General features: G+C 41.3%; 1 protein-coding gene across 3 annotated transcripts in view; it reads right to left on the reverse strand.

Annotated features, from left to right (window-relative positions):
* Positions 1–25,540, reverse strand: part of GRAMD1B (GRAM domain containing 1B) — a 798,329-nt gene that overhangs the window by 191,189 nt on the left and 581,600 nt on the right. For all 3 annotated transcript variants that reach the window (XM_078681825.1, XM_078681827.1, XM_078681826.1), the window contains 3 exons: positions 13,045–13,125; positions 8,810–8,925; positions 1,113–1,269 (listed from right to left, as the gene is read on the reverse strand). In XM_078681825.1, the coding sequence (XP_078537951.1) occupies positions 1,113–1,269; positions 8,810–8,925; positions 13,045–13,125 (354 nt within the window). The remainder of the gene's footprint in view (positions 1–1,112; positions 1,270–8,809; positions 8,926–13,044; positions 13,126–25,540) is intronic.

Consider the following 25,540-nt stretch of genomic DNA (forward strand, 5'->3'; position numbering starts at 1 on the left):
TACAGAACAATTACTTATAGTTTTGGGCATATAGACACATACAATGGTAAACGTGCAGTGAAGATAGATCATATGAAGCAATTATCAGCTTCAGAGATCATAGACTTAAATGCTTCATGTGCCGTGCATTATGGCATTTTTATACTCTGCTTGTATCATTCAATGTAAAGCCTTTTAAGTGATTCCTAGGCATTTATCACTTTAACAATTGCTTACAGACCTATTGTACTCTACACAATCGCATTATACTGATGTTCGGGAATGGGGTCCTTTACATGTTATTTTCCACTGAATCGAGTTACGATACATTGGTGTTTGGTGGAGTATGGTGGAATGGGCAAGATACCATCCATTTAACTGCTTTTAATGAATTTTACGATTTGTTTTTTTCTTGTAATTTTAAATCATGTTTTATGTTGCGTTTTGTGTTTTTGTCAATGGACGTTGTATCCGAAAGGACAAAAAATAAATAAACACGCTTGCATAACACCCAATGCTATGCAAATGCAGTACGGTGGTGAACATTAGTGCAGTGGACTGTGATCACATGGGGACTGCCTTTGCATCATGAACTCTTTTTTCTGTATTAAAAAAAATAGATATCTGCTTTTTGTCTTCATTGAAATCCAATGCTGGCAAGGTTTAACAAAACAACCTTGCCACAGTCCTAAGCTGCTGTACACTAACACTAGTGGCAAGAATTTGGGGAGAATGTTGCTGTCAGTAAACTCAAATAGTACATAAAGGCACAGCAGAACACAACATAGCAGATCAGAACATAGTGGGTTTGCGCAGTGCATTTTTTGTCATATTTTCCTCTGCAAAATCAGATCTAATGGCCATGTCTTGGGACTGCACACTATCTGCCTTTGTTCACTCCATTCTATAACATTATGCCTTATTCTTAATAGATTTGCACTCATTACCACTGCCGGTCTAATGCCGGAGAATTGCAGGCACACTGTACATGGGTCACTGTTAACCGAAATCTCAGGAGGACGATTTTTCCTGCCTTGTGACATACGCACACACATATAATACTATATATAAAAAATTTGGACCTTGCATATGCACAATAAAACCGTGAGAAGAAGCCAAAGATTAATACATACGGAAATAGGGGCTTCACTGCTTCCGGTAGATGCCAAGGTGCTGTTGGTGAGGGACTTCTCAAACATCACGGGACTGGCATCAGGTTTCACATCTATATTGCTTTTGGAGGAGTTGTCAATCACCTCAGCTTCCTCTACAGGGATCTCTTCACAAAACCTGGTAGACAAGGAAAGAACAAAGGCATTGTCTGTATAACACTGATTTTCCAGTAGGTGGAAGCACATGGCCCGCCACTCAAACTGACTGAAAAAGAGCTGCGCCATTACTGCCCAGATTTCAGATTTGGGTAACACGTTTTCTGAAGCCTTAAGGGTGTGCAGTGTTTGAGCATTGGTACAAGTGGCACAAAACTTTTGTCCTGCCCAATTGAGATGTTAAAATACATTGTAGTAGTAAATGACCAGGATAACTTCATTAAACATACATAAGTTGTCACAGCTGTTTGAGTAAGTGGTGGCATGCCATTTTCTACTGAGGTAAATTGGCAAATAGCTTTTTTCCTTGTAAGCCCAATATACACGAGTTATATTTTGTTTGGGTAGAGTGGTGAGAAGAAAACCCCACCCTCAGCTGATGTTTTCTTTTGTTTCTCAGGAGGCATCCCAAACGTTCCATTTCTCTCCTCTTTTCTTCATCCATAACTCCCTGATATTATTTCTGTTTTTTCACACCTCCTTTTCTTTCCATCTTCATCTTGAACCCTCCATACCTTTTAAGTGCTTTCATCCTCTACCCATATGCTCTTACCAGCTGCATCGACATCCATATTTTTTGCTCATCTGGCCACCCACCTTCTCTCGAGCCAGTGATGACGCTAACTCTTACCTGTTTAGTAAACACACACTGAATTTTACCTTAATGCAAGCACGCTCCTGCCAAATGTGGACACACCAAGGTCTGTCCTCTCTAGCGCCCATCTGTCTCATCCAAGTACAAGCTCCCTCCTACTAAAAGAGATACCCAGACGAATGACTTCTGGACATAAGTTTCCCCTGTCAAACCACTCACACGCCACATATCTCAACTATAATATCCTTTGAACACACTCATCCCCTAGCCCCTTCTGCAACAGAAGATTCATACCATGTCTCCCAGCCCATCTCAGTAAATCCCTCTGATGAATTGAAGTTGTTGGATGAAACCATGACTACATCTCAGATTTTCAGCCACTTAAGCTCTAAGCCTAAACCAACACCTTGTCCAAATGGTGTCAGACATGTGCTTGCGCTCTTCAAATGTGTACCTGCTAAAACAAATTACTAGTATCACACTTTCTCTTGAATGCACCAGAGAATTGCTTCTTATTTTGTATGAGAGTTTTAAATCTATTCTACCAAAGATAGATTCAGCTATCTCTACCTCTGATAAAAACAGACACCTAAGTTCCAATGGTACCCTCAACCAGACACTCAAATCCAACACAAACAGAGACATAGTTGGTCATCTTAGAAAGTTAAGCACAGCCACATTTCCAGCTGCCCACACATAGATGGAGATCTAGCTGAGCCTCTTACAAAATGAAGTGCAGATTGTCTCCTTATAGATAACCTGTATATGCCTGATGGGATAATATTTTAATTCGTAGCAAACACAAGGAGATGATGGATGGAGCACTGAAACTTTTCAGACACTCACCCCTAGTCACAGATCTGGGTTGAATCCATCATCGTTCTTTAGCTCACTTCGCCACCCCAGTTCAGACACAGCTACATGCAAATCAGTCTTGACCCTGTGCCTCATGGGAACAGTCCAGCCCGAACTGCCAAGCCGTGTCTTCGACTTGACCAGAAACAAGCATCCTTTGACCGGTTTCGGGCTAACAGCCCTCATCCGCCAGGCTAGATTGAATCTTTTAAATACCTACACCCACTATGTCTTAAAAAATCCTCCTCGCTTTATGACATGTAATACACTGAAACCCTAATAGATTTGCCCGGAAAATCTAAACCAGTCTTGACAAAACACAGAATTATTTCACATACATATGAATCCTATCGTAGGCATCGCAAACATATTAAAGTCTCAAAATTAGCCCATGCCAAAGCATCTAAAATGTCCATCTTGAAAGAGGCCACAATGGGAAAATTCCATTGGCGCTTCCTCAACTGTATGTATGTACATATGTATCTATATTTAAGATGACAATTGCAGAATGCAAGCCTAGCTTAAAAGCAAGAGTGCTCAATGGAGGGCATGGCCCTCGGGAAGATACTACTGGAGGAAGGTCAATGGTAGACTGCTAGGTCAGGGGTAGTGCTCCTTGAAGAGGCATGTCTTCACCTTTTTTTATAAATTGTAGGAAATTTGGTGCTGATATGAAATCAATGAAAATGTGGTTCCATTTGCTGCTCTAGATCCTGGGATCTTAAAGGGAGAGGGCTTTCCTTCTGGTTTTTCCTTCTTGGAGATCAGTTATAGCGCAGAACAAAGAAATAGATGACTTTATCATGGAAAGTAAATTCGACAGCATGCTTCTTACTGAAAGATGGTACTCTTGGCACCTATAACCTCATATGAACCTCCTAACCCCTTGGGGCTAGTGATTATTAGACTAGACAGAGTAGGAAAGACTGGCAGTGGATTTACCTTGGTTTGTTGCTCATCTCTTAAATTGACCATAAATATCTTTTTATACTCTCCATAGTGGCTTCAGGTGGACGTCATATCATATATCATCCACCAGGTGATAGAATTAGTTTCATGGCAGAAGACCTTGAACTTATGACAAGCCAACTTCTGACGAAAAACAATATTTTTCTGTGAGACTTCACCCTCCCATGGAGCTCTGAGAATAACCATGCTAATAAAACTGCATTCTTTCAAAAATAATCATAACTTTAGCCAGTTTTGTTAAAAACCCTTCAAAAAACAAAGGCAGGTTCTCTTGACTTTCTCTTAGTAAAACTGGGCTCCGTGACTCTTGAGGTTTTCCTGAAGCTTGTTCAGGACACCTTGTGATCCAATTCACTGTCTAAAATATGCAGAGCAAATCTATCACTCACCCTTTAAAAAATTAACCTGGGTTAGAAATCTACAAACAGTGACCCAAACTGATGTGTCACTTTTCATTCCATTGCAGGGCTGCATTTTCTTTAGAAGATTATAGAAAACTGTGTTGAATACTACATCAATGCTTATGTGGATGAACCAAACTATACTGGCACCATCCACTCAAATTTCCCTCGGACAAGGCACCACAACAACAGTGATGGTGTTAATACCTAAACATTTTGAAACATTATGACAATTGCTTCCTAATTCTTTTAGAGGACAGCAAAATCTTCCTGTATGCCTACAAATATAGTTTTGTAATAATAAGCACAGTACTAGGATGGTTGAGTACTATCTTGCCAACAAAATGTTTAAGTAGGGGAAGTCTCTAGTCTCTCGTCACTCACCAGCTCCTGTTACTTGTTGCACACTAAATTTCCACTATTTAAGTAGACTCTCTTGGATTGCTACTAACTGAATGAGGGATTTGGTATCTTCATCTAAGCCAACTCAAAATTCACATTTTCCTCATGTCTAACAATTATTTAAATATGGTTAAAATGTTCACACCTAAAGCTAAATGAACTAAAACAAAATGGATCCTTCTCAACCCAACACCTGATTTCCATCGGACAACTGGATAAATGCCACCATAACTACAGTTTTCATTTCATGTTCTTCCCTCCCTTTTTTTCTGTTCATTGATAAACCATGATCGTCCATGATCATTAAACACTTATCTTTGTTAGAGTGTTCTTTTGACAGTGTTCAAAAGTGTTTGCATTAGCCTTTCCAGGCATGTTCCAACAGACACATCATTTAGTGCCACTTTAGGCAAATTGGATACTTTATTTTTTTTGCATTGTTCCAATTAGCTAGCATTTTTCTATGCATCATAGGTAAGTACCATTCTACTGTACCTTCTGTAAAATAAACTGTCTAAATATATTTAAACCATTTGACAACCTGCTAAAATGTCATTGTGCTCCAGTCTGCGGGACAACATGTCATGTTCTAGGGCAATCCAGAGTCATATAGTTCAACCATGCAGGCATGTCAGACCTTGATGGGGACCGGGGCCAGACGTTTTAAAGGTCCTCTCAAGTCTTTTAATCAAGAAGTAGTAAAATAGTATTTTGCTCTGCCTAGTGGTGTTGCCACGTTAAGTTGCATTGAGGATTAACAAGTCAGGTATTTTTTTTCATTAGTAAACACAAGTTGCAAAAGCAAAGCATGGCCCCAAAACGCATGGAAATTGCAAAAAACACAGTTGATGGACAGAATGTAGAACAATGTCATACATTCACCCCAGTACAAGGATCTGGGCCTAAATCCATCGTTTTTTTGCACTCCACACCACCCTGGGTTAGACACTGGCTATATGCAAATCAGCTCCTACCCTGTGCCTCATGGGAACAGTCCATTCCGAACTACCAAGCCATGTCTTTCCCAGACCGGAATCAAGCATCCAAGGACCGGTTTCTGGCTATCAGCCTTCATTTAGCCTGGATAGCTTGACTCCAGTGGTGTGGAGAGCCTGGGACTCACGTCTGAGCATACCCAGCCCACTCGGGGTGAAAATTGCAAAAAACACAGTTGATGGACAGAATGTAGAACAATGTCATACATTCACCCCAGTACAAGGATCTGGGCCTAAATCCATCATTTTTTTGCACTCCACACCACCCTGGGTTATACACTGGCTATATGCAAATCAGCTCTGACCCTGTGCCTCATGGGAACAGTCCAGTCCGAACTACCAAGCCATGTCTTTCCCAGACCGGAATCAAGCATCCAAGGACCGGTTTCTGGCTATCAGCCTTCATTCAGCCTGGATAGCTTGACTCCAGTGGTGTGGAGAGCCTGGGACTCACGTCTGAGCATACCCAGCCCACTCGCGGTGAAAATTGCAAAAAACACAGTTGATGGACAGAATGTAGAACAATGTCATAAATTCACCCCAGTACAAGGATCTGGGCCTAAATCCATCGTTTTTTTGCACTCCACACCACCCTGGGTTAGACACTGGCTATATGCAAATCAGCTCTGACCCTGTGCCTCATGGGAACAGTCCAGTCCGAACTACCAAGCCATGTCTTTCCCAGACCGGAATCAAGCATCCAAGGACCGGTTTCTGGCTATCAGCCTTCATTCAGCCTGGATAGCTTGACTCCAGTGGTGTGGAGAGCCTGGGACTCACGTCTGAGCATACCCAGCCCACTCGGGGTGAAAATTGCAAAAAACACAGTTGATGGACAGAATGTAGAACAATGTCATACATTCACCCCAGTACAAGGATCTGGGCTTAATCCATCGTTTTTTTTGCACTACACACCACCCTGGGTTAGACACTGGCAATATGCAAATCAGCTCTGACCCTGTGCCTCATGGGAACAGTCCAGTCCAAACTACCAAGCCATGTCTTTCCCAGACCGGAATCAAGCATCCAAGGACCAGTTTCTGGCTATCAACCTTCATTCAGCCTGGATAGCTTCACTCCAGTGGTGTGGAGAGCCTGGGACTCACGTCTGAGCATACCCAGCCCACTCGGGGGGAAAATTGCAAAAAACACAGTTGATGGACAGAATGTAGAACAATGTCATACATTCACCCCAGTACAAGGATCTGGGCCTAAATCCATCGTTTTTTTGCACTCCACACCACCCTGGGTTAGACACTGGCTATATGCAAATCAGCTCTGACCCTGTGCCTCATGGGAACAGTCCAGTCCGAACTACCATGCCATGTCTTTCTCAGACCGGAATCAAGCATCCAAGGACCGGTTTCTGGCTATCAGCCTTCATTTAGCCTGGATAGCTTGACTCCAGTGGTGTGGAGAGCCTGGGACTCACGTCTGAGCATACCCAGCCCACTCGGGGTGAAAATTGCAAAAAACACAGTTGATGGACAGAATGTAGAACAATGTCATACATTCACCCCAGTACAAGGACCTGGGCCTAAATCCATCATTTTTTTGCACTCCACACCACCCTGGGTTAGACACTGGCTATATGCAAATCAGCTCTGACCCTGTGCCTCATGGGAACAGTCCAGTCCGAACTACCAAGCCATGTCTTTCCCAGACCGGAATCAAGCATCCAAGGACCGGTTTCTGGCTATCAGCCTTCATTCAGCCTGGATAGCTTGACTCCAGTGGTGTGGAGAGCCTGGGACTCACGTCTGAGCATACCCAGCCCACTCGGGGTGAAAATTGCAAAAAACACAGTTGATGGACAGAATGTAGAACAATGTCATACATTCACCCCAGTACAAGGATCTGGGCCTAAATCCATCGTTTTTTTGCACTCCACACCACCCTGGGTTAGACACTGGCTATATGCAAATCAGCTCTGACCCTGTGCCTCATGGGAACAGTCCAGTCCGAACTACCAAGCCATGTCTTTCCCAGACCGGAATCAAGCATCCAAGGACCGGTTTCTGGCTATCAGCCTTCATTCAGCCTGGATAGCTTGACTCCAGTGGTGTGGAGAGCCTGGGACTCATGTCTGAGCATGGGGCATAAAGCAAAGAGCCCCAGCTGCCCTCCTCTTGAGACAGCTTTGCAACCAAACCTGTTAATCTAGCCAAATGATTAACTGTCTGAAGGTTGATGAAAATCGTGCTTCATAATGCTGTTAATGTAGAACCAGGACAACCTAATAGGTAATTATGACATTTATAAACCGCTTAGGAAGTGCCTGTGGCAGAAAAAAATTGCATATCTATTGAAACTGAAGCCTAGGGATTGACAAAAATGTTTCTGTATTATCAAATGTGTGCTGTGATATGTTTAGGTGTGGCCATGAACACTTACTGTGCTGTAGGACAGATTACCAGGTTATTGCTTTGTTCTTAAAAGTATCAATATAACTTTAATAAAAAAAAAAAAAAAAAGCTCTATACCCCTTGATACCACATCCTAGACTGATGATTAATCACTAACCAGCACAACATCAGCACTAAGGATTACATTTGTCCAGATCACGCCCATTTTAACATAGGATTGCATCACTGTCTACCCAACCAAAAATAGCAGTTGCGGCTAGACAATACTGCTAAGAGTGCATATATTAAAGTTCATAGTAAAGTTCAGCACAGGTTTGAGTGCCACACAATTGCCAGTTTAAAGAACCTAACGACTCTACAGGATGTATAGGCTTTTCAAGAAAATTAATTTGGGCTCATAAAATATGATCACAATTCCTGCACACAACATTTTTGTAAATAGAAGGATATTGTAGAGGATATAGATGTACAAACACAACATTGGCAACTGGAAAGATTGTCTAGTCAGCTAATGAACAATAGCATGAGAGCTGTAGAGTCACCTAACCTGCATCAATGAAGCATCAGAGCACATATAGAGAAACACTCAAAAACACTCAGCCTTACGTCCTCTTTGAATCTTCACAGAAAGAATAGGTGAATCTCTTTTATGTTTACAATTGATTCTCACTTCACGTTCATCTGACCTCCTTCCTATCATCATTAATACCATTGATGGTATTTATACTTCTTCCCTATTCCCTTACCTCTACAATGTGTCCCAAATATCCATTTATTGTGTTTTCATCATTTTTACTGTGCCTTACTTTGTCATATGACATTTGACTTCTTTTTACCTGTTATCACTTGTATTGCCATCAATGATGGGGTATGTTATGTATTATATAAAACATCTTAAATACATGCAACTGGGACCTACCCCATTGTGTTGAAGTCATCATCAGGTGGCACGTAATCCTCATCGTCACTGGTGAGTCCCAGCTCATTCCCGTAACACTGATGGACAAAGTGCCAGAGTTCCTTTGGACATAAGGGCTGTGGAGAAAAAGTTATCTGCATCAGTGATGAGAGAAACCTTTAATAGATAGTATTGTATTGTAATTGTATTTATATAGCGTTTACTACCCTTGACAAGGCGTCAAAGTGCTTTTCGGCGATTAGGATTAGTGATGGATTAGTATAGAGAAATATGAGTTGATTTGAGTGATGGACATGTGAGTCTGTTAGTTAGATTGAATAGGATAGTGGAAGGATAGAAGAGTAGGAGAAACCAGCACACATGTTGGTAAGTGCAGGTTCAGCCTTTTAAACACGCAACACAATAGAATTCACATACAAATAGCCAGTACGCCACTCACAGAAAAACATTAAAAATCAATATGGAAGATTTTGAAAAAAAGCAACATTTAAATATATCTGCATGCACATCTGAAATCACTACTTTAAGGAGAGACCATAACAAAACTACCCACAGTATAAAAATAGACTTTTGCTCAAATGCAAACACAGAAACTTTAATGAAACCGCTATATTAGATCCCAGTAAGTTCCCTTCGTCAATTGCAACAGTCAACCACAATTACCACAGTCTGGTGTAAAGACATACTTAAGTGTTATATAAACAAACTTATGCAAGAATCAACTTCATCTCACGTGTCCCTTTTTCATTTCAAACCACAATGAATAACAACCAGAACATTTATTAATGCTTCCTCTTTTTAAAAAAAAATAAAAAAACAATGGTATCACAACTTACTAAAGACCACAAACCCAATAACAATTTATGAATTCTCCTCCTTCTACAAAATGAATCTCCCTTGGGGCCTACCTGAACCAAAACCACATTATTTTTTACTAGAAAATGCCCTGGTTACTAGCACTGTTAAATATGGACTCCTCTTTACATCACATTCCTTATGTACATTATTCTCTGTTGTGTTTAAATGTCAGAGATTGCTTCCCTTCATAAATGTATTTCTTGAGTCCGTTGGCACTCAAAACGTACACACTTATTTAAAATATATATCACCTACTGAAGTAAATTCAAATTGATCAGAGTGAAATTTTAACCAAATTGAGAAGGTGTACAGTTAGTGAGCCAACCTTCTGCTGTCAACCATCAATACACGCTCCGAACATCCTTGATAAACTTCCTTGCCAGCCACAGTTAGTGAATCTGTGACAATGCTGAAACCATAAGTTCTCATTTACCCATAGAAAAAAAATACTTAGTACCAGGACTAAGTAGTAATCTAGCCAAAACACTGCAAAATTTCAAACTCTGAGAATACATTCCTTTCCACTGCTCACAAATGGCAACCAATTCAAAAGCAGCTGAATCCTCCATGGTATTTAAACTTCCAAATAACAAACTGAACTTTTTAACATGCAAAACTGCATGTTAAAAAAAAACCATTTAGTACATAATTTAATTCAGTAAAACAGAACTGCAAGAGTAGACACGCGAAAATGGAAGAAACACAATACATCTGCACTATTCAAGAGTAAATCCCCAAACATCCTCATAATCAATCACCGTAATTGCAACATAATGTACTTTTCGAGACAAGAATGTATTACAGGCATTACATAAAGTCACTGGTTCAGCCTGAACCCACTCATCTACGATCACACACTCGTAAACCCTGCTGATTCTTCGAAAACATATTCTCAAAAGAGTTTGGTTGCTCAAGTGAAGATTGAGGGCTTGGTTAATACACAAGCCATAACACAAGGTGTACATATTTTCGTTTGCTAAGAACATATAAAAAAGAAGCAATATCACAATACATATCAAATCATAAAACTACTCAGTTATTGATAACTCTCAAGTTGGAGGGAATCCCCAGCACCTAGAACTTTTTAAGTATTGAAATGGGTTTTAAAATGTAGTTTGAAACATGTATCTGTTTGCTATGATTCCTTTGACGAGCTGTACTGTATGCACATAAATTCCCAATATGGACTGAAAGACAGTCTTGACCGAATTTGAAGGGCATTTGGGAATATGCACAATGCAGCACTATTGAGATAATTTCACATTCACAATTATAGGGCATGGGGAGGGTTTATGTATAGACCTACCAGCAAAACAAATGTAAAGGAACACACACAAACCTCTTAATATGTGATTACTGACATACATCTTGTGGGTATTATCCATTCCAAGAAATGCAAGAATATGTATCCTGATCAAAGGTAGGAGCAAGCACATTTAGACATAGCGTGAGTGTACCTCCTTATATTAAAAGGGTGGTAGGACAAATATTTTCACTTCAAGTGAATTAATTAGGCTAAAAATCTCAAATTGCAATGTTTGGTTAACATAAACCTTAGGTTAAGAAACTTGGTATTCTGTGGATATCAGTGGTCGAAGTGTGTGGGATCGGAGAGGCCCAACATGCCCATTGAAGGAAAACAGTTCCTCTGTTTTGTGAAGATATGACCGTCCCAGGACGGTTAATTCCGGCACATGAAATGCTTCCACTGAAGTAGGGCAGGGAGTCTCCTCTGCTGTGAAACCGCGCAGGGGCAGATAGCTAAACAAGCTTTCTTGCCAGGGTGCCTTGCGTGCCTGAAAGAAATGTTAATGTGCGCAAATGATCAATCTGCAAATGTAAACGGTGCTTGGAAGCTGGTATTGGCTTTAATTAACAGAATCACTTGAAGCTTCCTAAAGGCAGAGATGTATTCTTTTTTACTGGTATTAAAAGGAAGTTCCTATCTGAGCAGTGAAGTATGTGGCTTTAAAAGATAGTTGTAAGGAACTATTGCACTACATACAGTCTGGGTATTACTAACATCAATAATTTGGAAGCAAATTTATCTTAAACCTTTTTGCACATTTTGTAGCAGCCTAAAATAATGACTTGCATATTCACTGTGCTTTCTGTTACAAACCTACCTTGTAGCACTAAAGATACACATGTCACTATTCTCCAATAGGGTTTCAATTATGTGGGTCTCTGTTTAAACACACAGACTTCTGTGGTATAAATTAACTCAGAGTTTTCATAATGTACAATATTGCATTTCCCACTGACTAACTTAACTTGCATTTATTTTTCACTTTAAGCTCAGCGTTATTTTATATAACCTGAAATTGAAAGACCAAAAAAAGTTACAGAATATTTCGTTTTTTTAGCCAAGCCTTTGACTCCGCCCTCACACTCACTCTCATCGCCCCCATTGCAGGCAGCATCACAGTTCCCATATTAGTTTTTAATGCACTTCAACTGCTGCGGGATATGCAGCCAGTCACCTGAGTCCACAACAATTACATCTAAACATGGTGCAGTTCGGGGGACAGTTTGCAAATTTGTTTTTTAATCCTGCTGCATGACTGAGAAAAAGGGCTATGACACTACCAGGTAAAGTAATACAGATTTACAAATCCATATGTATATGGTTTAAAGCTCTACTCTAAACAAGTTAAAATAAGGCGCCTGTTGAGTATGTACTATTATATAACAAATTATAAGCTCTGGTTTTATATATGACATATTAATTTCTATGTTCCCAAAAGGGCTCACTCAAAGTTGTTTCAATTACCCTAGAAATGGCACTGAATTTATTAACTCCCATCTACTGTGACTGTTTTGCCTGGGGTTCATATGCACTATAATTATCAAGCAAATCCTGAGCAGTTGACCTCAGAGAAAATCCTCAGTACACCACTGAAGTCTCTATGCATGAACAGTAAAATGTACTTAAGGGCCCTATACATTTAGTTTTTCCCAAAGCACATTAAACAGAAATGTGTGGAAATGGATTGAAAGTCAATATTGTGGTCAAGAGTCAGTAGAAGAGATTACCCTGATAAGTTATTGGGCAGTACTACTTCTCTAAGTGGTAATAAAAGAGGAGAGAGGAGGTTGCATCACAGTTGAGCAGACATTTAGCCACCTTGAAGTTGTACCAGGGTTTACGGTCTTTTCTCTGAATGCCAATGTCTTTAAACCTTACCACTCCCACATACACCCTACACTATCAACAATGGACAATCTTACAGGTAGAGAAACAGAGGACTTTTAAATAAAGAAAATGCACACACACATATATTCTGTCTCTCAAGAAAGTATATAATTGAAGAAAACTACTATGAAAGGTACAACGTATACCCTATGTCCCAAGTACTGACGTCTGAGCTTTGTACCTTTTCTAGGAGAGCATTCTGCCAGAGTCTGAACATCATCATGTACGTCCGATCACGGGCGCCAAAGGAAGTAAAAAAGTGCTGTAGGGGAAAAGAGACAGGAGATGAGGCATGGGATGTTACTCACTAATTCTTCACTACAATGCAAGCACTGAGCATGTGCTTGTAAGTAATCTGCACTCTGAAACATTTCTTTTGTACCAGTTAAATTTTTTAACAACTTCTTGTAATCCACCAGTACAATGAACACCCTATCCTGAGACTTTGAAAGCAATATTAAATTTTTTAAGGCTATTATGCAAGGATTCCATCTCTCTAAATCCATGTACCATAAAAGCAATCCCCTAAGAGCCATGCATCTTGGGGGGCTTCTCCTGTGCACTCTGTATAAACATTCCACCCCTATGCTTTCTGCTTACAGACACACCCATCTGCTTAGAGGCATGTGCCATGTACCCACCGATGACGTTCATTAACAATGCACCCTGTTGCCAACTATGGATGTCCCGTTGATTAGGGACGGCATATTCAGAGATGTGTACCAAATACAAATATCTCCTGACATGCACATTCCAAGGACTGTATCAACTGAATGTAAAGAAATAGCACAAATTCTCATGAAATGCCTGTACTATGTACCCCATCTCCAGAGATGATACCATGTATAACTTCTCCTGACGACTCTGTACTAAGACCTCTATTGTTCTTTTTTTGGTGAAACACCCTCAAGAGATAATTCAACAATAGACCCCCATCTCCATAGATGCATGTACACTTGCCTCTCTTTTCTGAGAAGCATGTATCATTGGCTCATCTCATTAAATGTCTATGCAATGAGACCAGTTCCATGGGATACAAGTAGAATGCACCCGATCTCCTGATAGGATGCCAATAACATTCAACATGGAACTGCGTCTTTAATTTTTTAGGCCGATATATTAAAAGTTATAGCTTTACAATACAGAATTATCTCCTGATGAAGGACCCAAGGACCAAAATGTATTAGGAGAAAACAAGATGGATTAAGATTAGTGTAAATAGACATGACACAGAAATTTCAAAATACTAAGCGTATAATCAATCAAGCATTCTTTGATCTGAAATTTTAAGCCTTCAATATGTAGGGTAACTCCCTACATTAACTTGAGTAGCTTGGTCAACTTTGACAAAAATATGTTCTAATGATGGTCAAAATGAATTTAACATTCACTAAATGATATAGGCCCATTTGGGCTCCCAATGAGAAGTGTATAGAGAAGAACCTGCTTCTTGTAGATGGTATCTTGTTTGTCCCAATCTCCTATGCACATTCACTAACTTTCTTCTCCTAAGCGTTCTGTAACTTGAACATACACCCTGAAATATATGAACAATGGGCCTCATCTCCTGCACCGCGTTTGCCGTAGAGCCCACCTCCTGAGATAATTATATAAGGAGAACCATGTAATGATCTGCATGTGTCCTTCCTACCAGTTGTTCGGTATTAATGCAGGTCTCGTGACTTTCTGCACATCATAATCCTTCTCTTTAAAATCATGCCCATGAACTCACCTATACCCTCTTTTTCCTTTTCAGAGTTTTATCCGATCAATATTAACAATCCCATCCCACGAGACAGATGTAGCATGGACCACCTATCGTCAGACTCTGTACACTTGTCCCGAGAGCAATGATCTGTGGGCATTGTACTCTGAAATACGAATGGAAGAGACTCCAAGTACTGAAGCATCTGTACCAATGATCTCCTCTCTGGGGGATGTATGTTTCTATGCCTTATGACATGTATCTAACATGGACCGAATCTTCATCATACATGTACACATTACAAGTTGTGTATTATTGAACTTTTTGTGCATACAGCAACCTCTGTATCTGTTATAATGCAAGATTTCTGTATCGCAGATTTTTTTCATGACTATAGCACATAACCCTACCTTCTATGATGTGCCACAATCCATCAGTACCATTAACAACCAGTCACACCTTTTTATGATCCTTCTGTAGTTTTAAGCCCTTTTTCTACTGTCATAACCTGTACTAATTTTCTTCTGCATGAAGACTTTACTTACCTATAAATCTGTTTTTTATAGATTTCTCTCTTTATGAATTAACATGCAACTCTTAATCCATTTGCCCTGTGGTTGGCTGTTGTTCTAAAAAGTTAACAATAATGAATTTGATGTTAAATCAAGACCTATGGTTTTTATCAACCATATACTCAAATGTCCCTCACTTTTGGAACTTATTTCAATTGTTTGTCATGACCTTCCAATCAGCCCAATATTCAGACATACTCTTAGTGTATATGAGGGGGTTTACAAGTATACCTCAAAACAAAACAAGCATTTGCAATGCAATAGGTCTCGCAATAATTAAGTTTGAGCTATTGGCATTGCTAAATATTGCAACACCAATTGCAACAAAAGCCTAAAAATTGTAGGCCAAAAAAATGTGTATTTATTTTTTTAGCAATGGTGGCATGCTGCGCTTTAGATGAATATGTTTAGTAAAGTGCGCCATACTGCGATTGCTACAATAGTTAATTGAGGATGCGTTAACAATTGATGTGTGCACTGATGGCTGGTGGTGTGTGTGCCTGTTGGAAGTGTGCACTGCTGGCTGGTGGTGTGTGTGCCTGGTGGAGGTGTGCACTGACGGCTGGTGGTGTGTGCCTGGTGAAAGCGTGCACTTACAGCTGGTGGTGTGTGTGTGTGCCTGGTGAAAGCGTGCACGGACATCTGGTGGTGTGTGCCTGGTGGAAGTGTGTACTGACAGTTGGTGGTGTTTGTGCCCAGTGAAAGCGTGCAATGACGGCTGGTGGTGTTTGTGCCCATTGAAAGCGTGCACTGGCAACTGATGGTGTCTGTGCCTGGTGAAAGTGTGCACTGACGTGTGGTTGAGTGTGTGATTGTGTGTGTGCGAGGTTGTGTGTGTGTGGTTGTGTGTGAGGTTGTGTGTGTGTGGTTGTGTATGTGATTGTGTATGTGATTGTGTGTGTGGTTGTGTGTGTGTGGTTGTGTGTGGTTGTGTGTGTGGTTGTGTGTGTGGTTGTGTGTGTGGTTGTGTGTGTGGTTGTGTGTGTGGTTGTGGTTGTGTGTGGTTGTGTGTGTGGTTGTGGTTGTGTGTGGTTGTGTGTGTGTGGCTGTGTGTGTGTGGCTGTGTGTGTGTGGTTGTGTGTGTGTGGTTGTGTGTGTGTGGTTGTGTGTGTGTGGTTGTGTGTGTGGTCGTGTATGTGGTTGTGGTTGTGTGTGTGTGTGTGGTTGTGTGTGGTTGCGTGTGTGGTTGTGTGTGTGGTTGTGTGTGTGTGTGGTTGTGTGTGGTTGTGTGTGTGTATGTGGTTGTGTGTGTGTGGTTGTGTGTGTGTGGTTGTGGGTGTGGTTGTGTGTGTGGAGTGAGACAGAAAGTACTAGCGGTTGGCAGTCTGGAGAGAGTTACACAGATAGAGACCATTAAATGTAGATATTCAAAGAAATAAAATTGTTAAAGGCGGACAGAGAAGCAAAGGCAGGGTTGAAACAGGGAGAAAGGCAGGTGAAAAGGTTATGAGCGATTAAATAAAAGAGGAGATTAGAGAAAGAAAATAAAGGGGGCACATTTTGGAGGTAGCGAAACAGAGGTGTAGGAAAGAGCATGAGAGAAAAGAAAATAGCAGAGAGGTGAAGCAGGCGAATGGTCTATACATAGATGGAGGATGGGAGACAGGAGAGAATAAAGTGAAAGGAAGAAATGAGAGTTGAGAGAAGAAAAAGACAGAAGTGAAGATAGTGGAGGAGAAAACAAGGTAATGAGAGAGATGAGAAATGCAGAATAGACAGTAAAAAAGGTTGAACAGGGAGAGAGAAGCGAAATATTAGAAGAGAGAGCGACGGAGAGCACGTCTACAGTTAGTTTCAAATAGTACAGCTGTAAACTGTGACTGCTCAGCTGCCAATATTTTGCTTGAAAGTACATCGGAATAGACAAATGTTCTGGTGGTTCAAGATATAAAACACAAAAAGTTATGTTTTTATAAGAACCAAGTCCACTCTTCCAGGGCAGAGGGATGTCATTTGCGTATTCACCGTGAGTGGTGGGGGGCCTGGACGGACATTTGTTGGAGAGCTGTCCTGCATTCCCTTGACCTGCCCTAAGCAAGCACATGCACGCACCCGTTCATCAAGAAAGCAAAAGAAAGATGCAATTAAGTGGAAAACTAACCTGAAATATAGGACCAAACACCGGAAGTGTAACAAAATGTGTCACAGCGTGCAGGTTACATGCACAGTCCTCTCAGTGTGTTCATTGTCACCTTTATAATGGATTGTGAGGTAGCTTTCAGAGAGGCACCAACACAGATCCGATTGCCCGAGCACGTGTTTTGTACTTTGCTTGAATTCCTATAGCGCTTGGTTGCTTACCAAACTCATTGTGAGACGTAAAGCGCTCGACCGACGACAACCCCCCTTGTCAGTGCAAAGCTGGTACCAGAGAAGCACAAGAGCGCCATCACTCGTCGCAAGCCTGGCAGGCTGCCTCTGAAACTTGGGAGGGTGGAAGTGGAGGCGGGGGTGTGTAGCCACCCCATGGGGTAAAGTGGTTGTGCCCAGTTTGTACTGGGAAAAAATGCGGTTTCTGTAGGACGGACATTTGTTGGAGAGCTGTCCTGCGTTCCCGTGACCTGCCCTAAGCAAGCACATGCGCGCACCCGAACATCAAGAAAGCAAAAGAAAGATGCAATTAAGTGGAAAGTGAACGTGAAATATAGGACCAAACACCGGAAGTGTAACAAGATTTGTCACAGCGTGCAGGTTACATGCACAGTCCTCTCAGTGTGTTCATTGTCACCTTTATAATGGATTGTGAGGTAGCTTTCAGTGAGGCAGCAACACAGATCCAATTGCCCGAGCACGTGTTTTGTACTTTGCTTTAATTCATATAGAGCTTGGTTGCTTACCAAACTCATTGTGAGACGTAAAGCGCTCGGCCGACGACAACCCCGCTTGTCAGTGCAAAGCTGGTACCAAAGAAGCGCAAGAGCGCCATCACTCGTCGCAAGCCTGGCAGGCTGCCTCTGAAACTTGGGAGGGTGGAAGTGAGGAAGCGGAGGCGGGGGGGTGTAGCCACCCCATGGGATAAAGTGGTTGCGCCCAGTTTGTACTGGAAAAAGATGCGCTTTCTGTAGTTTGTTTCTTGTATGTGATAAATAACAGGAGGAGGGGCACTGGCAGGACCCAAATGCATCACGATGATAAAACAAGTAGGGAGATAACATTCTGAAATGTAAATTCTGTTTATTCGGGGGAAAAGTTGCGCATTGTCACCCCGTGTGGTGTTAGGTTGATTTCTGCCGAATCCTGAAGGAGTGAGACGAAAGTGGCCTGCGGCAGTATTTTTATCCGGGAGAGGAAGAAGGCAACGTGCACCGCCTCGTGAAATGGATCCAAAAAAAACCAAGCTCTCGGCATTGGTGGGGCGGGGGGAGCACATTCCTTTGAAGTCTGATTCCGAGGCTCAGGCAAATGGTGTGGGATGTGGCTGGCAATGGTGTGGATGTGCGATGTGCGATGTGCGATGTGCACCCGCCTGCCTCACATGAACCGTACCCGATCTGCAGCAGTTTGGGTAGACTTTTGAAAGCCCTACTATAATCTCGACCACACAAGTATTGCTAAAGCAATGCTGTAGGTCAAGACCTAAAAAGTCAGTGTTACATAAAACAAGATTTACATTAATTACATGAGCCCATTATGCTCATGCAAGATGTGCACAAGCAAACAGGTAGTGCATATTTAATGAGATGTTGAAGGTTGACTTGCAAAAACATTATTTGATTAAGATGCCCATCCCTCTGTATCACACCTGGCATCAGTAATCATAGTTTTACACAAATGTGTGACCTGACTGCCATGTTGCAGCTTTACATGTATTATGTAGCTGTTGCCACATTTCTTCTTGCGGGTAGCACTCTTGGTCTACAATTCAGCTGTTTCCTGACAGCTTATAAAACATTCAGGTGCAAGCTACAACCAGCATTGATGAATCGTTGGAGATGGAATTCCCTTAGACATATGTCCAAATCCAAATGCCAGTTTAATGGGTGCTTTTAATGGGACAGTTTAGTAGATGTAATACTGTAACAACCGTCTTACTGGGATCAAGTGCATGTTAACCGGCTTAAATCTGTGATGCTCGGAGAAACTATTTTTGGGCTAATGTTGAGATTCAGATGTGTCCTGTGGTGGTAATAATATGCAGAGTTCAATGCTGCATACACCGGAAAGTTTACTAAACCCAAGTGTTTAAGTAGATGTGTTTTTTATACAATACACCATATTATTTTCTAAGATAGTTGCTCACTGATAAGCATTTTTTCTGTTCATGATTTTCAGTAGTGCCTCAAAAATTGGCATACTGAACAATATGCCACTCTCCATTGTGAGACAAGTGATGAAAGTGGCAATTTATATGAGCTATCACAATGTAAAGAGGCAAGATTCCCTTTTCTTTTGCACCAAAATGTGCTTCTGTTTAGAAAATAACATGTTTTTATTTCCGTGTCTATTACTGGTTCCGTGTTTTTACTGCAGGATATTATGTGTTAACGAATTTAGGGCCCCATATAGATCTCAGATGAATACCACCATTTAACCCAATGTTAACTATCTTTTATGGTCTGTTCCATAGACAGGAGATTGTGCCTTGGATAATTCCCCATGCAACCCATTGCAAAAATAAGGTGATGGATAGAATGCTTGAATGGATGAATTAATCTCAGTTACTAACATCCACACTGAGCAACATTCCAGGCCATCATTGTCCACCCAGTGTGTTGTTCTAGACAGAAAGCTGTATTATGCTAATCAGTTTTGGATGTGCTCTAATAGGAACAGTCCAGCCCAAACCACTATACCAGGTCCCCTCCAAATGGGAACACAAGCAACCCCAGACCAATGTTGGCCTACTTAGATATCACAAGTGAGCTGCAACTTGAGTCCTATATAACAGTGAGCACTTGTCCCATGTCTGAGCACATCTGTCACACTTCAAACTACTGGCTTGCTTCCGTGAACCTCTTTCAGCTATAGGCTCAGACAGGCAATCACATTCTGGATCAGCCCAGAGGAGAATTTTTGTCTCATCATCAGCTGTCTGTGTGAGTCCTTACACCTCCTAGACAGTGTTTCATTTGGAATGTTCGGGAAACTATTTTATACATTAGAAGTACACTATATCATCACACATTTAGGTTTTTATACAAAAAAAAAACAATAATTTTCTGATATTTCTTCACTACAAAATTCATTGGTTCGCTGTATAGCATAATAAATACATTATCAGGGATGGCAAAGTCTGTTCCTTGAATGGTTTCTATTGGAGGACTAGTCTTTAGGGGCATCACTAGCAGTCAACCGGCGTATAAGACTCAGCACAGGGTAGCAGCCCTGCTCTTATACTGATCAGCTGATAAGATTCAACTACCCAAAACACCCGCTCTCCTAACATGCTGCTACTGAAATATTTATTCAGCATGCCTGTCGGTTTTGGCAAAACCAATAGTTCTGGCTGATAACTCAAAATGTAAGCACGGCCTATTGGCTTTGCCAGTGCTCGTTTTTTTCCGTGAAATGTCAATCTTGACCTTCATTTTTCCTCACCACCTCCAGTTTTGCTTCAGGTACAAACATTTTTCAAACTACTTACATTTGGAAACCATGTACAACACTATGGTTATTATTTGTCTTTTTTATTTAGTTATTTTATTGTGGATACTCTGGCTAACTCTGATGCTTATCACTTGATTCTTTTTGCTTATTTAATCAATCATACCCTTCCCTATTTAGATCTGGCTGAGATACTACTTTTGCTGTCTTGCCACGCTCATCTAATCAGAAAAATCTAACTACAACATACATACATATACACATAAACAAGGGATTTGGGTCAGCAGTCTTCATCCATAGGTCTGTTCAACTTTCATTCACATCTGGCTCCCATCCACTGCATACAAACGTTTTCAGATATTAGCTCTCTTGTACTTCGCTTTATTTCACAGTGTGTGATGGATATTTCCATGATCACGTGTACACATCCACCTAAAAAGAAGTATTCTTCAGTATCAGGGGTGATGGAACAATCTTTAAATCTGCCGATGTTTTTGTCTTTCAGTTTTTTTTTTATCCTTTATGTTTCAGTTACTTTTGCGTTATAAGCTATGTCTTGAAAGCCAACTGGGCATTTGCTTTGCGTCAATAGGAATCCTATGCTCCTGGGTTATCCATTAAAAATAAAAAGGGTTTATACACCTGTTTTACGAACACCTGCCTGAAGCAATTTACTACTTTTATTTCAAGAATATGGCCATCACGTTTAGATAGCTTATTTTTTGGTGCCATATGTTGACAATGAAACCAAACCAAACCATGGCACCAGCTTTCAAATGCAAGACCTAACGACTATGCCATTGCTTGCTACTATATGCAAGTTAATTCAATTCATTTAAGGGGAAAACCACTGGATCATTCTTTTTAAACTATTCGCCACTAATCACACTTACTTTCTTTTTCCTTAACCTTAATTTTTAACAATGTTTTTCCAATGTTTTTGTCTACTTAGCTTGTTGATTCAATATTTAATTACCCCAAGATTGTTGCACCCCTAGTTAATTAAAACTGAGATACAAATGTCAATGTCACCCGTCTGGTGTGAGCAGGCTATATCCCTAAACAAAGACATTATATATGACTGTCACACTTAGCATAAGGAGCCTGGTTGCCAATGTCTCTTTTCTGTACTGTGCACACTCCTGCTTGTTCTAGTGAGTATGTCCTGCGGTAGTCAAAGTAAATGATTGTGTGCTATACTCCCAAACAATCACCTACGAGGAACATGGCTGCGTCACCCCAGGGGGGGGGGGCGAAATCATGCCTGTGCTTTGGGTCATGAGTGCCACCCATGGAAATGCATACGAAAATGTCGTTGACCAATCTATCAAAAGTTATTATACAGGGACTGTGCGTTCTCAGATTAGAATCTGTGGGATTTTCAGTTTTTTTTTTCTGTACCAAACATTTCTACAGTTTCTGTTATCCATCAGATTAGAAATGACTATCGCTTCTGGCTGTCGTTTAAATCAAGGACAGCCCTGGTATCTATTAGTCTGGAGACAACCACACAGCAATTACACCATATACTTTGCATATTTTATATAATTATTACACAGCATTTTAATGATCCAGTCACAAACAAGTTCAAGAACTGTAAACAGCGACAGTTTCCAGTATATGTTTTAGATAACTGAATATTGGTACATTTTTTAACTCTGAGTGAAAATGAAAGAAAAATAGTTTTTGAGCCTCTGAGGATGTCTAGACATTGTTGAAAAATACAAACCATTTTCAGAAATGTGTTCTAAATTGGTTTTTGCAATACATTTTATCTCTGGACATGTGAACCAATAACCCTAAAAACAGACAGGGAGATTGGTAATCCTATCCTGAAGAAGACCTACACAGAATGAAATGATCAGTCCGCCACCTGAAGATGAAATATAGAGGCTTTAGGTTAGGGATGTCAAACAGATTTGTAGGGTGGCTGCAACAATGTCAGATGTTCAGCACGGAAACATAAAATAAATCTTTGTGGGTCCAAAACAAATAGAAATAGCTATCATTTTATAGCCTTATTACACTTTATAGAATGCATCTCGGGCTCTGGTAAGGTTCACAGAGGTGGCTATGGTATGGCTCCAACAGTGACGGATTGAGAAGTCACTTTTACACTTGACAATCCAATTACAGTAAGTTAGCGTTGTAAGGATAAAATTATCGAGTTGTGCACATTTAACACCTCCAAATAAGACAGTTCATAGCTTCAAGCAAGGCTGTAACTTTGCAATTAAGCTAATTGTGTATGGCTGGTCGCCTAACTAAACTGGAAAAGGTGGAAATAAACAGGCTGTGCATATCATCAGAGTAATTAACTTGCCTTACATAGATGACTTACTTTCCTTGTTGGTTAGATCACCGAGCCTCCAAGAGCTATTGATCACTTACAAGACAATAAGTACCCCCACTTGCAACAGTCAATTTGTTAAAACCATAGTTACATTTAATGAGAGCAAAAGACACATATGGGATCAACTTAATGTAAATTTAACTTTCGTACAGCCCTTGTTGAATCTTCAACATCACTGTATGGAACAAGAAGAGGATCAAAAATGTATTTGACTGTTTTTGGAGGAAGCGTTGACCGCTTACACAAGTAAGGTAAGCCAAATGTTAATCCATGGAGCTAAGACGTATTTGATTGAAGTAATTTAAAATGTAGCAATACTAACAGTTACATTTGTCCACCCCTATTCACTCTTCAGATTGCAACCTCTCAAGCATGCATTAACTCTGAATTAAGGCCGTCTCCATTCTCCATGTTAGTCCAGTGACAAGGTTTACCCTGTCTGATGCATTGTGAAAAAACAGGTGCAGGTTACCTATAAACAGAAATTGCAACATAAATGACTAGAGGAAAATGGTGCTTCACGGGCAAGCAGTCAGAATATGTATTTAATAACCTGCAGTGTAAATATAATTTAGATGTGGGGTTGGAGTGGATGAAGCCAAGTAATGAATATGCTACTTACCAGTATGCATCTGTTCTTGGCATGTAGGGCTGCTAACATTCATATCTATTGCATAGATCGCCGCCTAGTGTTGGGTCCGGATGATTGCACCATGTTGTCCTGGAAGAGTCTTCGAAGTATCAAGAGATAGGTGGCTCCTCCCCTGGACTACAGTGGGCATGGGCATCGACTCCATCCCCAGATTGTTTTTAGCCATTGTGGCAGAGATGGAGTGAAATAGTGTAAAGGATGTCCATGCTAGTGATGAATGCAAGAGAGTATCTGCAGCCGCTACGGGCACCGGGGAGGAGGGCGGGCGATATGAATGTTAGCAGCCCTACATGCCAAGAACAGATGCATACTGGTAAGTAGCATATTCAGTTCGAGGCATGTGGGCTGCTAAATTCATATCTATTGCATAGAATACATAGCAGTCCCTCCATTAAGGGCGGTTGCCCGTGCCAGCTGCAGAAGCTTGAAAAAGTGTCTTGAGAACAGCCTGTCCTACAGCTGCTTGCTGTTTGGAATGCACATCGACACAGTAATGTTTGGTAAATGTGTGTGGTGTAGACCATGTGGCTGCTCTACAAATGTCTTCCAAAGGAATGTTCCCCAGGAAAGCCATGAAGGCCCCCAACTTGCGTGTGGAGTGCGCCCTTGGGGGTATTGTTAAAGTACGCTTAGCCTTTTGATAACAGATTTGAATGCACTTAACAATCCATCTGGCTATCCCTGCATTGGAAATGGGGTTGCCTTTGTGCTGTGCTGAGAAGGCAACAAAAAGTTGTTGTGTTTTCCTAAAGTGTTGTGTTCTGTCAATGTAGTACATCAACGCTCTCCTAACGTCCAATGTATGAAGCATTCTTTCCGCTACTGTTTGTGGGTTTTGGAAGAATGCTGGTAGGTCAATAGTTTGGTTGATATGAAACTGTGACACCACCTTAGGAAGGAATTTGGGGTTAGTGCGGAGCACTACCCTGTTGGAATGTATTTGGATGAATGGCTCTTGGATTGTGAGCGCTTGCAGCTCACTAACGCGTCTGAGCGATGTAATAGCAATGAGAAAAACCACTTTCCATGTTAGGAATTGAATTTCGCAGGAGTGCAGTGGCTCGAAAGGTGGGCCCATCAGCCTAGTGAGGACCACATTGAGGTTCCACACTGGAGCTGGTGGTGTTCTTGGAGGAATGACTCGCTTCAGTCCCTCTAGGAAGGCTTTAATGGCAGGCACCCTGAAAACAGAGAGATGCTGCCTATTCTGGAGATAAGCCGCTATGGCGGATAAATGTATCCGAATGGAAGCGTACGCCAGATTGCATTTGTAAAGATGCAACAAATAGCAGATGATGTTAGGAATGGATGCATCTAGCGGGTTGATATTGTTGTTTGTACAGTAAATGACAAACCGCTTCCATTTTGCCGCATAGCAAGCTCTGGTAGTGGGCTTTCTTGCCTCCCGGATGATGTCCATGCATTCTGGAGGCAGGTTGAGGTAGCCAAATTCTAAGACCTCAGGAGCCAGATCGCCAGATTGAGCTGTTGCGGATCCGGATGCTGAATGTCGCCATGGTTCTGCGTCAAGAGCCTGGATGTGAGATGCAGCCTTTGATGCGGTACCACGGACAGTTCTAGAAACGTGGTGTACCATGGTTGGCGTGCCCATGTTGGAGCAACTAGGATGAGAGTCATTGAGTGTTGCTTTAGCTTTCTTGCCACCAGCGGAATGAGAGGCGCTGGGGGAAAAGCGTACGCAAATTTGCCGGACCAGTTCATCCATATCGCATTCCCTTGCGATTCCGGGTGAGGGAACCTGGCGGCAAAGCTTTGGCATTTTGCGTTTTCCCTTGTGGCAAACAGGTCTATCTCTGGATGACCCCACTGCTGGAAGTACGGGTGGAGTAC

Source organism: Lissotriton helveticus, chromosome 3_1 (genome assembly GCF_964261635.1).
Source record: "Lissotriton helveticus chromosome 3_1, aLisHel1.1, whole genome shotgun sequence".
NCBI classification, from domain to species: domain Eukaryota; kingdom Metazoa; phylum Chordata; class Amphibia; order Caudata; family Salamandridae; genus Lissotriton; species Lissotriton helveticus.